Source organism: Typopeltis vanoorti, chromosome 13 (genome assembly GCF_054136105.1).
Source record: "Typopeltis vanoorti isolate ZY-2024b chromosome 13, IOZ_Tvanoo_1.0, whole genome shotgun sequence".
NCBI classification, from domain to species: domain Eukaryota; kingdom Metazoa; phylum Arthropoda; class Arachnida; order Uropygi; family Thelyphonidae; genus Typopeltis; species Typopeltis vanoorti.
In genome coordinates, this window is record NC_143561.1 from 106,667,107 (window position 1) to 106,685,687 (window position 18,581).

At 35.2% G+C, this 18,581-nt stretch overlaps 1 protein-coding gene across 2 annotated transcripts in view; it reads left to right on the forward strand.

Moving 5' to 3' along the window:
- Positions 1–18,581, forward strand: part of Cul2 (cullin 2) — a 427,362-nt gene that overhangs the window by 337,241 nt on the left and 71,540 nt on the right. For both annotated transcript variants that reach the window (XM_090403159.1, XM_090403160.1), the window contains one exon: positions 2,559–2,636. In XM_090403159.1, coding sequence (XP_090259285.1) covers positions 2,559–2,636 — 78 coding nt within the window. The remainder of the gene's footprint in view (positions 1–2,558; positions 2,637–18,581) is intronic.

Below are 18,581 nucleotides of genomic sequence, written 5' to 3' on the forward strand. Positions count from 1 at the left end.
AAAAGGCATATGACAAGGTGCCAAGAGAGAAGCTATTCAATACGCTGCAGTTATATGGTGTCGATGGGCCATTATATCAAGCAATACTTAGTCGTTATTTGAGTTGTAAGTCAGCAGTTAGAATTGAAGGAAGTACAGGAAGATGGTTTAATGTTAAATCTGGTGTGAGACAAGGATGTACATTATCCCCTCTGTTATTCATTATCTATATGGATCACATTATGAAGAAAAGTGGTATTAAACCTGATATCAAAATTGGAGATGTTAATGTCAGCTCTTTGCTTTATGCGGATGATGTTATACTTCTAAATAAATCTGCTACAAGTCTGCAAGATTCTCTGACTAAATTGAATAACTGTTGTAATAGATATGGTATGAAGGTGAGCAATAAAAAGACAAAGACAATGATAATAGGCAGAATCATTGAAAATGTCAACTGTGTTGTGAATGGGTGAACCTGTGGAACAAGTAAAACATTTCAGCTACTTAGGCATGATTTTTACTGAAGATGGTAAAATAAATATAGAAATAGACAACAGAATCAGCAAAGCTGGTACGGTAGGAAGTCAACTGAATAAATTCATATGGAATAAGAGAGAAATTAGTCGGAACACTAAATTAGCTGTATACAAGATAGTGTTCAAAGCAATTTTAACTTATGGATCTGAGAGCTGGGTCAGAAGTAAAACACTTGACCAAAGACTAGAGACCGCAGATATGAGAGTCCTGAGAAAGATTATAGGCATGAACAGATGGCATCAATGGCAATATCATATTAAAAACAAGGATATTAGGAAAGAACTTGACATTGTCAGCATCTAGGAATGCGTTAGCAGAGCTAATCTCAGGTGGTATGGACACTTAAACAGAATGGGCGAAGAAAGATTAGCAAAACAAGTTTTCTCTGCCAGGTTGGCAGGAAAACGACCCAGAGGAAGACCAAGATATAGGTGGATTGATACGGTACAAAGTGCTTTAGACAATAGAAATATAAGATCTGATAATGTTGGAGTCTTGACAAGTAACAGACTGATTTGTAGGAAAATTGTAGATAGGAAGTTAGTAATCATGTAATTTTTTTCATGTAGTACTATCATATCCTGTACACCCCCTTGAGGGTACATGCCAGGAATTTGATGATGATGATTAATTGATAAATTAAAATATTCAAAGTTATCCTGCAATTAATTGTATTAGACCAATTAAGATGCACTCTTAATTCATACATCACTAAAAATACAATCATCCAGTCAAATTAACATGAATTTTGTATCATGGGTTGCATAAGCCACACAATAGCACACCCAGCTTAAATGTGCATACGCCTCCACGGGTGGTCTAAGGATTTTTTTTAATCAAATTTGTCATCCTCGTCATCAAATTCCTGATATGTATTCTTGGGGGTGTAAAGGATAATTATGATGGTGCTACATGAAAAAATTACATGAATACTAACTTGCAATAAGAAATTTTCCTCCAAATTAATCTGTCAAGATTCCAGTATTATCAGATCTTATATTTCTGTCTTTTAAGGCACTTTTTACTGTATCAATCTATCTAAATCTTTCCTTTCCCATTCTGTTTAAGTGACATTACCATCTGAGATTAGCTCTACTAACACATTCCTGGATGCTAACAATGGCAAGTTCTTTCCCAGTTTCCTAATTTTTAATGTGATACTGCCATTGATGCCATCTGTTCACTCCACTAATCTTTCTCAGAAATCTCATATCAGAGTTCTCCAGTCTTTGATGAAGTGTTTTATTTCTAACTCAAATCTCAGATCCCTAAGTTAAACTTTTTGAACACTATTTTGAACAACTAATTTAGTGTTTTGACTGATTTCTTTCTTATTCTATATAAATTTATTCAGCTTACTTGCTACCATACTTGATTTACTAATTCTGTTGTCTAGTTCCATATTTAATTTACCATCTTCACTATTTATATATATATATATATATATATATATATATATATATATATATATATATATATATATATATATATATATATATATATATATATATATGTTTTTTATATTTTTACATGGTCTGAAAACCCTGCTCTAGAGACCAGACATGTAACTTTTTCAAGCCACTTCAGACCTCTAATAAGCTAGGTGGTGGTGGTGGTGGTAGTGGTCTCACACAGGACATTGAAATTCATCTCCCACGCCTGCAGTGGGATTCAAACCCACAACCTGTTGATTGGAGAGCAGGTATCCTAACCACTCAGCCTGATTTGTAAACTGATTTTTCCAGTTCCTGAATTTATTTTTATGTCACTGGTTGGTAAACAGACCTCTCAATTCAAGCAGTCACACAGAAGATAATTCATAAAATAATATTGATATTCTCAATAATAATAATATATAAAAACATTCAGTTAATGTTAATGCCCAACATTTATTATGGAATTATTTTTGATATAATTCTTTATACAAAGTATTCAAATACTGAATGGCCATTCATGTATCATTAGAACAGCATGTTTATGTATTTAAATTTTTGAGATAATGGAAAGAAAAGTTCTATAATAATTCATTTTTATTTCAGGCCGGTGCATGGCCACTAGGACAGAGTACTGTTTCTCCATTTGCCATACCCCAAGAACTAGAAAGAAGTGTTCAGAAGGTAACTTCAGATTGCTTATTTTCTTGTTGATCATAAAATTTGTATTGTCGTATTTATTTCATATCTGAAGCAATCAATTTTTGGTGCTATGCTATGAGAATTAGTACCAAAATTGTTTTAAACTTTTCTGTTACATTAAATATTATTATTATTTATATGCATACTCCATGGAGTCAAAAGACATAGGAGACCTATTCTATCCCTTAACACAATACCTATCATATATCTCCTTAAACCTATTCGCTGTTGGGGCACTCACACCCATCAACACCTGCAAAAATGCATGCTGGAAGTCCGTTCTACACATTCACCACTTTCCAAATAAAGAAACTGGTCCACACACCCTTACTAACCACACTTTTAGACAACTTCCAAATGTGACCCCTTGTTTACAATATACTCTCCATGTATTGAAAATTTCTTTGGTGTCAATCTTATAGAACCATTTTAGTAACTTATAAGTTTCTATAATATTCCCTCTTCTCAGCCTGTCAGCTGAGCTCATCAACCCATTACACCTTCATTCTATCCTCATAGGAAACATCCCACAGACCTGTCACCAGCTTGGTCACTCGTCTCTGAATCCTCTCCACCACCTCCTAATCTCCAAGAAACACCAAAAATTGGAATCCCTGCTCTTGAAGACCTAACATGGCATTTACCACTTCAAACCTCCAATAAGCTGAGCCATGGTATTTCGTTGAGCGATGAAGAACATCTTTACTTGTCAATGTGTTCTTCAGCATCCAAGTAATCCTGTGTGCTATTTTGCGAACTCTTGCAATATGTTCTCTGAATTTCAAGTCTCTCTCTCCATTACTGACAGGTTCAGGCCTGTGCACTAACTGGCAACTGTCCTGTGGCAACACTGTTTTAACTGATGCACCCTCAAAATGCAGGAAGTTTTGGGTCTCTAAGTTTGTTGGTCTTGGGCTTGAAGGGTATCACTCACACTGCATGGAGAAGGGGGGGGGGTACAAAATTGGAATCCCTACTCTTGGAGACCCAACATAGCATTTACTACTTCAAACCTTCAATAAGCTGAGCTATGGTATTTTGCTGAGCGATGAAGAACATCTACCACCTAGTGTCAACCAGGGGTTGACTTGATAGGGAGAGGCTGTGTATTGCACATCCCTGCCCATTAGTGGCCCAAAGTTATCCTAACCTTCAGTTAACTGGCAAATTGCTCTGCCACTGTTGTTTGAGAATTGAGCGATTACTGTAATTGGGTAAAAAAATTCTTGGAAATATTAATATTTTTTAATAATTTTCAACTAGTTTTTTCAGGTGAAAATAAGATGTCTACCAGTTAAAGTTGTATACTATAAAGAATTTAACTTCTTTACAGTATTTTGGACTAAAGATATTAAATCATAAATGCTACTTAATGTACATTTAATACTTCGTTAGCTCACATCTTTATGCATTTGTATTGGTTTTTGTTATTTGTTCATCTTTCCCATATTTCATATTCATTACAAAGTTTGTGGCAAGTAATTTTGTGTTATACTGTGCTATGACTATGTTTATGGAGAGAAGTTTACTATTTTGGTGGTATTCCAAAAAAATAGGTAAGTTGTAAGTCTTACCTATTGATTAATCCATTCTACCCTTTATACAGTATTAACTTTTTTTAATATCTGTCCTGCACACCTGAGTTTGCTGACCTTGGTATAGTACATTAGTGCAGTATTATGTGAACAAAATGATAAGTAGAAAGAAGCAATTTGCTGATGTATTTCATGAACAAACAAGGATTATAGTCTTTGGGAAAGGCAGGGTTAGGAAAATTGTTGCAAAGAACAGAGATAGGTGAAAAGAGGAAGAAAAGTTCGTTCGGTAAGTTTGGTGAATCTAGACAGTAAATGAATGTTGACTAGCAACTTCTCATGTCCTTATAGAAAATGAAAGAATGATGATGGTCAGTTCAGTAGAACATTGACCATGAAAATACCTATACATAAGGCAGCAACAAAGTCTCAAAGAGGAGGCATCGGTTAGGTTGTCTTCTTCTGAAAACCATTTAAGAATTTTTGGTGAGACCTTCGATTCATCTCTCCATGTTTGAATAGTAGTGAAATTTATACACTCTAAGAAGTTGTATAGATGAGAAGTAATGTCTTGAACCTAAGATACCTAGTTTTTTAGAGGCTGTGCTTAAAATGTCTTAGTTCCAGGGAGTGCCAAGGAAAAATATCCAGTCTTGTTTAGCTGTTGGCTATTATCGATTATAAAAGGAAATGAAATCTTTCTTGCAGGAAATAAAAACTAAATGTGTGTGTGGCATTGAACTTCACAAGATTATTCTTATCCCACTGAAGAATAGCAATGTGGTCAGAGTTCCTTGCATTGGGTATTGAAGCATATGACAAGCTGGTAACCCAACTACTAAGGGTAGAAAAATATCCATAAGATTGGAGTTTAGTCAGCATACCACTTTTAGGATATCAGAATTTTAATACAGATGTCCTATTTATATTGTGTGCATGTGCTTTTATTTTACTTTCTCCCTCACACTCTCTGAGTAGGTGAAATCAAATCTGAAATCAAAATAAAAAGAAAACACTGAAACTGAACTCTTAAATCTTGCTTGCACACCAGTTCATATTCCAGGATATCTCATATGTAATCTAAACTCTATTAATCTTAACATCCCATCTCTCTCTCTCTCTCTCTCTCTATTAATCCCATTAAACCTATTAAGTGATTGTCTTCAAACACATTTTAACAAAATAAAAATCTTTAATTCACAAAAAACAAAAATATATACAACATCAAATCACCTACTTAACTATGCAAGCACCAGTGTATTCTTCAAATTACAACTAGAAAAACACTAACAACACAACTTCTTTATATTGACATAAACCAACAGATATTGTCCTTTGTGGAAAACTCCTAAAAATTAGTCTCTTGCCTCCTATTACATTCTTTCTTGAGTTCATACAGGACAAAGACCAACTCAAATCCTGCTCTCTATATGACAGCAACACAACAGTCAAATTCTTCCTGCATCATAAAATCACAGAATGCTGAATAAAACATCTTCTCTTCATCCAAGACACTTCTATAATTGCACTTTCGATATGGAAGTAGTAGCAAACCTCATTGACTTAACTACTAAAACATAGCATCATTTTAGAATGAATTAACCTTCTATATGAAAGTCTCGACATTACTCTTAAACCATTAACAACAGTTTGACACTTCAGAACAACCTTTGCCTTCTTTGTGAAAATATCTGAAGAAATAACTAAACCCATATCCACACTTAAAAATCACTTATCAGATTGAGAATCCTAAACAAAACAAACTTGACTGAGCCTATTTCTATATGAACTGGCAAGCAATAAAGTTACTTTTCAGCCTCAATTGAATTAAATCCTACGTGGATTAATAACTATAAAAGCTTCACTTATCTCATCATACAAGGGTATCCTTTCTAACTTTTTTCATAATTTCTTCATGTATTGAAGACAGAAACTCTACAGCTCCCTCCTGGTGTGTTCCTTTTCTACTACATGGACAGCTGAAACCTTAGCAATGTTCAGTAATGTTTCTTTTCACTTACATGCAGTAAAGTTTCACGTTTCTTGATAAAGTCATTCTATGGTTAAACAACTTTTATGAAGCACTCTTGTCTTTTGCTAGTGAACTCTATGTTAATGTCAACAGTATGCTCTGCAAGTATTAGACAGCTCAGGCTTATGGTATTTAATAACACTTGTGTTCTTCCAATTGAATAAAAGCAGATCTTCTTGTTCAGTGAAATAAGATAACCCACAAGAGCAAGGAATCTGCTGGTTTCCCAGATAATTGAATGGTTCAAGCTTCTCCTTAGGAGAAGTGAAAAAGGTGAATATTCTGCTGAAAAGCAACAAAAATATTCAGTAGTTTTAGTAGTAGATAAAAATCATTATGCATTGCACATAAGGGATGGGAATGCAAGTTACTTTTTTTAAGAGGTAGATATACCATAACCATTAAAAGCTCTTTTAATGAAAGAATCCTTAAAACCATTAGATAAAAAAAGGTGGAATTAATATGTTGTAATTCTTTCTGTAACAATTCATCTGAAGAACATAAAGAATGGGCATGATGTACTAATGTTTTAATAGTTCCAGCCTTTTGACTAGGATGGTGATGAGTCGTCATGGATATAATGGCCTGTATAAGTCTTCTGAAAAACTGAAAAATGTAAGCTACCATCTGGTTGATGAAAGATCTACTAGATTCCTTGTTCTTGTGGATTATCTTATCTTGGACAAACAGGGAGATAGGTTTTTATTCAGCTAGAAGAACACAAGTCTTATATTAAATACCATGAGCCTGAGCAGTCTGGACTCGTGGAGCGTGCTATTGGTGCTAAACATAGAGTTCATTGGAATAAGACAAAAGTTCTTCATAAAAGTTGTTTCCTCATACAATGACTTTATAAATGTGTGAAACTTTACTTCACTGTCCTAACTTACAGATCCAAGGGTCCACTTCTATCATTCTTTGTGAGAGATAGTACTTTTTAAATCAGTTAATCTTCTGTAACTTTATTTTGTCTGAATATATATAATTTTTTTTAATAAGTTATGAAATTATTGACTTATATATCTTAGGGTTATCTTACATTAGCTACTTAGGTGGTGCTATTTAAAATTCTCTGTTAATGTTTAATTGCTATTCTGTGATCTTGTACTAACCAATGCCTATGATACTTAAGCAAAAATTCTTTGCTAATAAATTATTTACGAGTTTACTTCCGGTTTTATAATTCTTTTCAATATGCCAACTCACAGTATTAACATCTAGAACAAAAATGATATTAAAGCAACTGATATAACCACAAGAAAGAACCATGTTTCATTAAATTGTAATCATTTGTTTTTTTCTTTTAGGACATAAGACATGTCAGAGGCTTTGAAGAAATTCTAAGAGAGAGGTGTGGGCCATCATCAAGCTTTTCATGCTTCAAGAAAACGCCACAACTGAGATTCGCCAAACTTTATGTGAGACTTAAGGGGTTGTGCCCCAGCCAAACAGTTGCCAGATGGATGGCCAAGTTTAAAACTGGACATCCTCAGACATCAGATGCCCACAGGTCAGGAAGACCTTTCACAGAGATCACACATGAAGACATCGATGCAGTGCATGCCATGATCCTTGATGATAGACAAATACCAGCCAGAAACATTGCAAAGACTGGAAATATCCAGGGAACATGTCATGCATTGCATCGATGTCTTCACGTGTGATCTCTGTGAAAGGTTTTTGGCTCGGTTTTGCGACTGTTGATGAAACATGGCTTCATCACTATGACCCAGAGACCAAACAACAGTCAATGGAGTAGACATAAAGGTTCTCCATGGCCAAAGAAGTTCCAAACCCAATAGTCAATAGGGAAGGTTCTTGCCATTGTCTTTTTGGATATGGATGGTGTAATCTAAGTACTTACTAAGTACCTAAGAAGGTGACACTGTTACACCTGCAGTTTATTCAACAGCAGGTTGAATAAACTGCAGGTTTATTCTACCTGCAGCATACCTCCTATGGTTAGGAGATATCAGAAGCTATCTCCTAACCATATAATTCTATTACTTCCTTACTAAGTACCTAAGGTGACACTGTTACACCTGCCGTTTATTCAACAGCTCTTAAGGAATTGAAGGAGGTACTGAAGGAAAAACACCACAGGAAACCGACCAGAGGCATGTTGCTTTTGCAGGACAACAAACTTGCTCACACTGCTTTGAAATCCAATACACAACTTGGGCTTTCCATATGGGCATGTCTTCCTCGCCCACCCTATTCGTCAGACCTAGTCCCATCTGACTATTTTCTGTTCCCAAATTTAAAGAAACACTTGAAAGAAACAAAATTTATCACAGATGATGAGGTCATATCTGCAGCTGATGAGTACAACAAGTGAAAGACTTTTTTTTATCAGTGCATTGCAAATGATGATGCAGTTGTAACAAGTGTGAAACACTTCTTGGAGAATATGTAATGTGTAAATTACATGGTGGAACCATGTAATTTACACGATATGAAACTTTTCAGCATATGCTCATATAAAATGCCTTATTACTAACTTCTTGATTTTATATTTTAAACTGTGGGATATTTGAATTTTAATACAGATATCCTACAATGGCTCACTCTAAGCATTAAAAAAAAATTTTTTTTAAATTTTTTTAACAAAATTTACAAGTTCCTTTATGATTAGAAGAAGCTATCTCCTAACCATATAATTACTAAATCTAGCGCTATATTTATAAGAATACCCATCAGTAATTTCACTATCTACTTCATGACCATTCTAACTAAACTTGAGTGAAATTTTACAATTTTTCTTTCAACTGTTCATCCAAAAGGAACTTTCCTAAACTATTCCTTAATAATGCAGTTCTCTTATCATAATACTTTTTGAGCATGTCAAAGTGTGCTGTAATAAACCCTTTTGGATCCTTAACATCCACAATCGGAGTGCTTAAGGGTCAAAGCTGTATAACTGAGAGGAGACCTCCACATAGCCTTTAAAGGAATGTGAAGAACCAACCAGAGCTTCTGACCTAATGTCCAATCCTCACCTTCTCGTGGTGCACCCTGTTGGGTATCTACTTGGATACTGAACGAACGAGGATGGGTTGGCAATTTGGGATTTAGCCGACCAAATTGTATTCTTATTTGTTAAACCAAAATGAAAAATGATGGTACGACATGACAAAATTTCATGCCGGCTGGGGCGTCGCCCGGTTAAACAAGGCCCCCGTTGTTTTCGCCAAGGGAACCAGGGCAAACAGCGAAAAGTCAGCTACTGGAACAAATCTGAAAACAAACCCCAACTCAACATCACCAGAGTTAAAGATCGGTACTATCAACGTAAGAAGCCTGAATGGCAAAGAAAAGAAGCTAGCTGAGGAATTAGATAAGTACCAGATCGACATAATAGGGGTGACTGAAACAAAAAAGACAAAAACTGGTGAGATCTTTCTGAGCAATGAATACAAAATGTTATATTCAGGCAATGACAATCAAGGAAAAGGAGTAGCCATAGTATTCAACACAAAATACGAGTCTAATCTTCTTGAATGGCAGTCAGTCTCAAGTAGAGTAATGTGGGCAAATATGAGAATGGGGAACTGGACAATGAGACTTATTTGTGCCTATGGTCCCACAGAAGGTTCTACTAAGGTAGAAGTTGAGGAATTTTTTGAGGCTTTAGAAAAAGCAACTGACACAATGAAAAAGGAAAAGTTGGTCCTTGTTGGGGATCTAAACAGCAGATTAGGAAATGATTGTGAGACATACAAAAATATTTTGGGAAAATTTGGAGAAAAGAGCAAAGCTAATAATAATGGCAAATATCTGTTGGATTTCTGCTCAGGACATGGACTGGTTATTACTAACACCATGTTCCAACATTAAAATGTGCACAAATTCACATGGAGAGAAGAGGCAAGGAATAAGAAAAGTCTCATTGACTATGTTATTGTTGATAGTGATGTTTTCTCCCTGGTGCAGGACACCAGAGTGTACAGAGGATTTGAAATTGGAAGCGATCGCTATTTAGTCTTGAGCAGGTTAAAATTGAATTTAATATTGAAAAGAATGACATGTAAGAAAGTTTTAAAACGAATAAAAGTTGAACAGCTCTCAGATGTGAACTGTAGACTAAAATACAGAAAGATTATTGAAGAAAAAATGAAAGAGTTTGAGAACAGTAATCAAACCTTGGAGATTCAGTGGCAAACTCTGAAGAAAACATTGATTGATTCTGCCAGAGAATCATGCAGCGAGGTTGTCAGCAAGGATAAAAAAATCAGAACTCCCTGGTGACACAGGAAGTTAAAGAGGCAGTGAAGGAAAAGAAGAAAGCATATCAAAAGTTCCTGGCAAATAAGTCAGCTTGTGCTCTTAGAGAATACAGAGACAAATACAAGAATGCTAAACAGTTTGTAAAACTAGCTAAACAAAAGTCATGGGAAGACTTTGGCAAGAATCTAGAAAATAAATATCAAGAAGGTGGCAAAATATTCTGGAGGTTGTTGAAGAAGCTTAGGAATGGAGGATAGAGTGCTGTAAAAGGAATTAGAAATGATAAAGGTGACATGAAAACGGAAGAAAAACATATCCTTGAAGTATGGAGTAATTACTTTGAAAATCTGCTAAATGAAACAAGCAGTGATGACAGCACAGTGGTAAAAAACACTGCTCAGACATGCAGTCAGGAATCCATATCCATACTTGAAGTAGAAAAAGCCATCAAAGGCTTGAAATGTGGAAAGGCAGCAGGAGTAGATGATATTAGACCAGAAATGCTTTAATATGGTGGTATAAGAGTCTTACAGTGGCTGCACTGCATAGTTCAGAAAGCCTGGACAGAGGGACGAATTCCCGATGATTGGAGTAGAGCTCTCATAGTACCCATATATAAAAAGGGAAATAAAATTGAATGTGAGAATTACAGAGGTATTTCCCTACTGAGTGTTTCTGGAAAGATCTATGCAAGTATACTTGAGAAACGGTTGAGAAGAATTGTGGAAGAAAAGCTTGGTGAAGAACAAGCTGGATTCAGGCCAAATAGAGGCTGTCAGAATCAGATCTTCACTTTACGACAAGTAGTCGAGAAAGCATGGGAATATAACAGAGATCTGTATTTAAGTTTTGTCGATTTGGAAAAGGCATATGAAAAGGTGCCAAGAGAGAAGCTATTCAATACGCTACAGTTATATCGTGTCAATGGAGCATTATATCAAGCAATATTTAGTCTTTATTTGAGTTGTAAGTCAGCAGTTAGAATTGAAGGAAGTACAGGAAGATGGTTTAATGTTAAATCTGGTGTGAGACAAGGATGTACATTATCCCCTCTGTTATTCATTATCTATATGAATCACATTATGAAGGAAAGTGGTATTAAACATGATATCAAAATCGGAGATGTTAATATCAGCTCTTTGCTTTATGCGGATGATATTATACTTCTAAATAAATCCGCTACAAGTCTGCAGGATTCACTGACTAAATTGAGTAGATGTAATAGATATGGTATGAAAGTCAGCAATAAAAAGACAAAGACAATGAAAATAGGCAGAATCATTGAAAATGTCAACTGTATTGTGAATGGAGAACCTGTGGAACAAGTGAAATATTTCAGCTACTTAGGCACGATTTTTAGTGAAGATGGTAAATTAAATATAGAAATAGACAACAGAATCAGCAAAGCTGGTACAGTAGGAAGTCAATTGAATAAATTCATATGGAATAAGAGAGAAATTAGTCAGAACACTAAATTAGCTGTATACAAGACAGTGTTCAAACCAGTTTTAACTTATGGATCTGAGATCTGGGTCAGAAGTAAAACACTTGACCAAAGACTAGAGACTGCAGATATGAGAGTCCTGAGAAAGATTAGAGGCGTGAACAGATGGCATCAATGGCAGTATCATATTAAAAATGAGGATATTAGGAAAGAACTTGACATTGTCAACATCCAGGAATGCGTTAGCAGAGCTAATCTCAGGTGGTATGGTCACTTAAACAGAATGGGCGAAGAAAGATTAGCAAAACAAGTGTTCTCTGCCAGGTTGGCAGGAAAACGACCCAGAAGAAGACCAAGATATAGGTGGATTGATACGGTACAAAGTGCCTTTGATGATAGAAATATAAGATCTGATAATGTTGGAGTCTTGACAAGTAATAGACTGATTTGGTGGAAAATTGTAGATAGGAAGTTAGTAATGATGTAATTTTTTTCATGTAGTACTATCATATCCTGTACACCACTTGAGGGTACATGGCAGGAATTTGATGATGATGATATCCACAATCTTATATATCACAAGAGACACCTTTTTCAGTACTCCATATGGCCCTACAACTATGTTCACTGGGCATCTGCAGATGCCGTCTGGTCACTCCAGTGCTCGGTGATGTGCCACACCAGGCCTTGCCATGTAGTCCTGTTGTTTGCTTTTTTTGGTGGCCTCAACTCTTTGAAGATCAGTCATTCCATCCATCCATCTCATTGATGGTCTATCCCTGCCTCTTTTTCCAAGAACTTTACCTTCTATTACCGTTCAGAGAAGTCCCCCCTTCCATCCTTTCTATGTGTCCAAAATATTTTAACTTTCTTCTCTCAATATCCTTAAGGAGCCTTAAAGTTCTACTGATCTTTTCTAACACTCATTCATTTGTATGCCTTTCAGTATATGATATCCTCAACAGCCTTCTGTAACACCACATCTCAAAAGCAGATATCCGTTTCTTATCTGACTTCTTTAGGTTCCAAGTCTCTCAAATCCATAAGTCGCTGTTGGAAAAACAACTGCATCCAAAATCCTCAACTTTTTTCCCATGGAGATAGATCCATCCTTCCAGATTTTAGACAGGTCTCTAACTATTGTTTTAGCCATTCCTAACCTTTTTCTGACATCTTCTGAACAGCAATTCTTCACATTATGGATCTCAGGTACTCAAACTCGCTGACTTCCTCAATTCTTTCTCCATTAAGGTACACTTGTTTCTCAAGAGCCTCTCTGTTTGTATTTCCTTTGAGAACCATAATCTTTGTCTTGCTAGGATTGAGTTGAAGTCCTCAGTTATTACTGATCTTGTTAACTTTGTCAAGAATTAATCCTAGTTCTTCCATCATTACAAAGGAGCACTGTCTCATCAGCATACCTCAGATTACTGATCAATCCACCTCCCATCCTAATTCCTGTCCTGAACTCATCCAATGCTTCCCGCATGATGTCCTCTGCATATATACTAAACATGTGAGGAGAAAGTAAACATCCTTGCCTAAGTCCTTTTCCATACAACACCTGTTCTTACTATGGCTTCTTGCTCCTTATACAAGTTGGCTATTAACCCTATAGGGTGTTGAGGAAAACCCATTCTTTTCATTACTTCCCACAGTTTCACATGCTCAACACAGTCAAAAGCTCTAGAGTAGTCTAAGAAACACATTTCCAGAGGGAGTCTGAATTCTTTATATTTTTCTATGATCTGTCTTAGGCAAAGGCCTTGACATGGCCCTGATGCTTTTAATCCTAGTTTTCTTCTCTGATTATATCTGTTTAAAAGTAAGACAAAGTCACCTACTTTTAACACTTTCTCTTTTAAACTGATTCAATGCAATTCATGCTTCTCGCATGTAGATTCACTATTCCATTTTTGAATTTTCTTCCTTTTTACAGATTTCTTGGAAGTCTCCAGTTTTCATTATACAGGGTGTCCCAAAATTCACGCAAAATTTAAATTTAGTGCCATTTGTGCGGTAAAGTGTTGCCAACGAGAAAAAAAAGACAGTGTGACAGCTGACAGTTCATGGTTATTAAAAATGGAGCACTACACGAAAGAACAGCGCATTTTCATTGTTGAGCAATATTTTAAAAATAATGAAGGTTGCAGCTACAGTTCACAATTTTTGTACAAAATATGGTTGGAATAGTAATTTAACTTCAACTGTGAAAAGATTAATTAAAAAAATTCAAGGAAACTGGATCAATTAGTGATCTTATACACTCTGGCCGTCCTTCAACAAGTCATTCAACAGAAAACATCGAAGCAGTTCTTGAGAGTGTTGCTGAGAGCCCAGGAACATCAATTCGGCACCGTGGTCTTGAATTGGGCATTTCGAGAAGCTCTCTACAGCGTATTCTCATGAAAGATTTATGCTTACAAAGTTCAATTGACTCAAGAACTGAAGCCTACTTACCACACACAGCGAAGAGAGTTTGTTGAATGGATTATGGAACAACAAGTGGATGCTTATTTTTCGAACAAAATCATCTTCAGCGATGAGGCTCATTTTCATCTTGACGGCTTCGTTAATCGACAAAATTGTCGCATTCAGAAAATCCACGAGTGATTGTTGAGAAACAAATGCATCCACAACGTGTCACTGTTTGGTGCGGATTTTGGGCTGGAGGCATCATCGGTCCATTCTTCTTCGAAAATGCGGCTGGTAAGGCAATAACAGTTAATGGTGCTCGCTATCGCGACATGATAATCCAGTTTTTTGTGCCCAAATTGCAAGATATGGATGTGGACGACGTGTGGTTTCAACAAGACTGTGCCACATGCCATACAGCCCGAGAAACAATTCAATTACTGCACGAGTCATTTCCTGGTCGTGTAACTTCCCATTTTGGTGATCAGAATTGGCTGCTCAGATCATGTGACTTAACGGCATTGGACTTGTTTCTTTGGGATTCTTTGAAGTCTAAGGTTTATGCCAACTAGCCCACGACCACCCACGCCTTGAAGGAGGAAATTGAGCGCTGTATCAACGAAATTCAGCCACATTTATGCAAAACGGTCATGGAAATTTTCGACAAAAGAGTGCATATGTGCCAGCAAAGCCGTGGAAGCCATTTACCTGATATGCTATTCCATGCATAACCCTATACTGTATACTTTATGAATCAATAAGAAATTACAATTTTTAATTAAAAACCTGTGTTTTCTATCAAAATTACTTCTTGCGTGAATTTTGGGACACCCTGTATTTACTTTAAACTGAATAGAATCTATATCTTTTACATCATCATGCTTGATTACATTATCTGTATCAACTCTAGAAAGAAAGTCAACAACTATATTTTGTGTGTCAGGTGAATAGGGCACTTTCAAGTCATATTCTTCAACTTCCAAAGTCCATTGATGGTTCTTTGGTTTTTCTCCTTGATATTGTTCAAAAATATCAGTGGTTTATCTGACCATATAACAAATACTTTAGCTTCCTAAGGAGATAAATTAAGGCTAATACTCCTTTCTCTATAATGGAATATTTCCTCTCTGAGCTGCTAAGTTTCCTACTTAGGAATACTACTGGCTTCAACTTATCTTCCCAAATTGTTCCAATATATCTGCTATGCAATTCTCTGAAGGAAGCATCAGTTGAAATATAAATCTTAGATTCTAACTTGAGGTGAATCAAAGCAGGTGGGTTTGTCAAAATGGACTTAATATCATCTAAAGCTTTCTGTTTTGCTTTTCCTCATGAAACTTTACTCGTTTTTTTTTTTTTTTTTTTCCCTAAGTTCATTAAGATGACTGAGGTAGGCCAAACAATTTGGGATAAATCTCCTATGATAGTTTGCCAGGCATTTCAGCATTAATTAATAGCAGGAATTTCTCTTACATAACAAAGATCCAGAACTTTTAGCTATTCTACTATTATATTTTCTAACTATTATAATTCATTCATCTTATATTATAAGATGAATGAATTATTCATTTTCTCAGTTACTAAAATATACTAATAATATTCAAAATTATTCTTAAGACTCAGTTTCTTAAATACTTAAAATTCTCTTACTAAAAATCCTGCCATCAGCACCATTGATATTGTGTGGGTGTGAAACGTTTGTTTTGCAAGTGCTATATACAAATTTGCATTATAAATAAAGATTTATCTCCTAAAACGAAAACACTCTACAAACTTAATATCAGATTTTAAAACAAACACCACACAAGATTTCCTGTCTTCTCTTCAAGATCACAAGATATGATGATTGATGAGCTCATACCTGTTTTTCTTATGAAAGAATGTATTTCTTCTTTTATATCCTATCTGCAATATCAGTTCCTTTTCTGTTTCCTTGAAATGCAAATGTTCAAAAGTGGAATAGTGAATCTACATGTAAGTATAAACTGGCATTGAATCAGTTTAAAAAAGAAAGTGTTATAAGTCTGTGACTTGGTCTTAATTCAAAACAGTTATGATTAGAGAAGAAAAGGTAAACTAGGGTTAGGAGCATCAGAATTATATAAAGTTTTGAAAAAGATGTCACCTGTGATATATATAAGATTCTGAATGTTAAGTATCCAAAAAGGTTTATTATAGCACAATTTGACATTCAAAAAATATAAGAGCACTGCATTATTAGGGAATAGTTTAGGAAAGTTCCTTTTGGATGAACAAGTGAAAAAAAATTCTAAAATTTCTTACAATCCACTTACATCTAATTGGAATGATAGAATTACTGATGGATATTCTTAGAAATACAGAGCTATATATTTAGTGATTATATGGCTAGGAGTCTTACAATCATAATGGAACTTGTAAAATTTGTTACTTGAAAAAAAATTATTATTATTACTAAAATAAAGAGCCAAAAATGTTTGATCTAAAAATGCTTGATCTAATATCCACTTAAGTAATAATTATGATGGTTATTATTATTATTATTAGGGTGCACCATTGTAGAGTATTGGTATTAAAATTCAGATATCCCACACATTTAAAAACAAATTTAACTAACTGCTTTTATAAAATGCTTTATTACTAATTTCTTAATTTTCATTCATTTTTAGGTTTTTAAACTTGTGGGATATCTGAATTTTAATACAGATACCTTACAAAGCACATGAATTTTTTTTTTTTTTTACATTCAGACTTTTCCTTGATCTATATTGCTAGTCACCAATTAGCTGGTGGACCCTCCAGATAGTGAAAAAGTTGCCTCTGTATGCCCTCTGTGATTTTCGAAACAACTTAAGCGAGAGCAGTTGAATGATAGTTTCATGGATGACTCTTATTGCCATTTTTTACAGTGAGTTGAATATAGGCTCAAGAATTTGATAGTGGAAACAGATTTTGAGCAAAGTGGAGAAGACTCCAATCCAGTTAGATTTGTTTTTCTTTATAGTTGTAAGAGATATTTGAATGAGGAGAAAGATAATATTCAAAACAGTAGGAATATATGACCTGCAGGCCATCCCATTTGACACCACTGTGATGCCTAAGAACACAAGACTAAATGCTGGATGAAGAATGCTTGACAGTGAAGGAAACTTCATTGTTGTTATGGGTTACCAAGAAAAGAATTGACATCTACAGAATATTTAGAAGGGAAGTTGGTTAAGAAAGGGTCAAAGGTATTTTCAGAATAGTGAGGATTACCTAGTAGATAAATAGACTATTTGTGTTAAGTCATTGCTGATGGCAAATACCTTAGCATCCCTTCCATTTTGATCAGTGAAAGAAGGGATGACCAGTTTGCGTTGTGGAAAGTGATTTTCCCAACGAAGATGAACTTGTTGTTTGGGTTTCTTGACTGCAGAAAATCAAGATTTAGAGAGTGATAGACAAGAAATGAATGCAAATGCCTTAAGATCGTGCCCATCTTGATCAGTATAATTAGAGAAGGGGAAACCAGTTTGAGTGGTGGATGATGATGTATGTGCCCAATGAATATGAACTTGATGTTTGGGTATTTTGACTGCAAAAGAACTTTAGAGAGTAATAGAGACAAGAAATGAATGCAACAAAGTGTAGCTAGGAAATTTTGAGCCATATCAGATCAAACAGAGAAAATGCTAATTTTAGCATTTAACTGATATGGGTTGTCAGATCTGACAAATGCACATGTACTGTGTTTGTTAGAAGGAATTGTATCATGTACAGTTCAGACATTTGAGGTTTTGTCAAGAATAGCAAATCTTGTTTTTGGATGAATAAGTGGTGATGCACATTATATATATTAGTGTTAGGCCATAGAAGTGTATCCACAGGATGTAGACTTTTTTTTTTTTGCATATATTATTGCAAAAAAAAGGTGGCAAAACAATAGCCTTCAGTAAACAAGGTGTGGTGCATCACCAGGAGAAGAAAGTCGTCTGCTGTCTATGGGGTCTGGTTGGCATTTCCTTCAACCAGGAAGATAAGCTTTGAGGGTGGCGAGGTTGTCATCACCCTATCAAAATATAGCAAGGAGATTAGTATTTTTTGTATCTTCTACCTACGAATGATCTATATTGTAAGTGGACTAAGTATAGTATTCTGAGTGGACTAAGGAATTTTTTATTATTTTTTTGTTATTATTTTATTTATTTCTTGTATTTTTTAAGTTATATTTTAAATATCCCAAAAACTCTGCTCTAGAGACTAAATATGGAACTTTTTCAATGTTTGATGTCTAGTGGTTTGGTCTCAGTCCT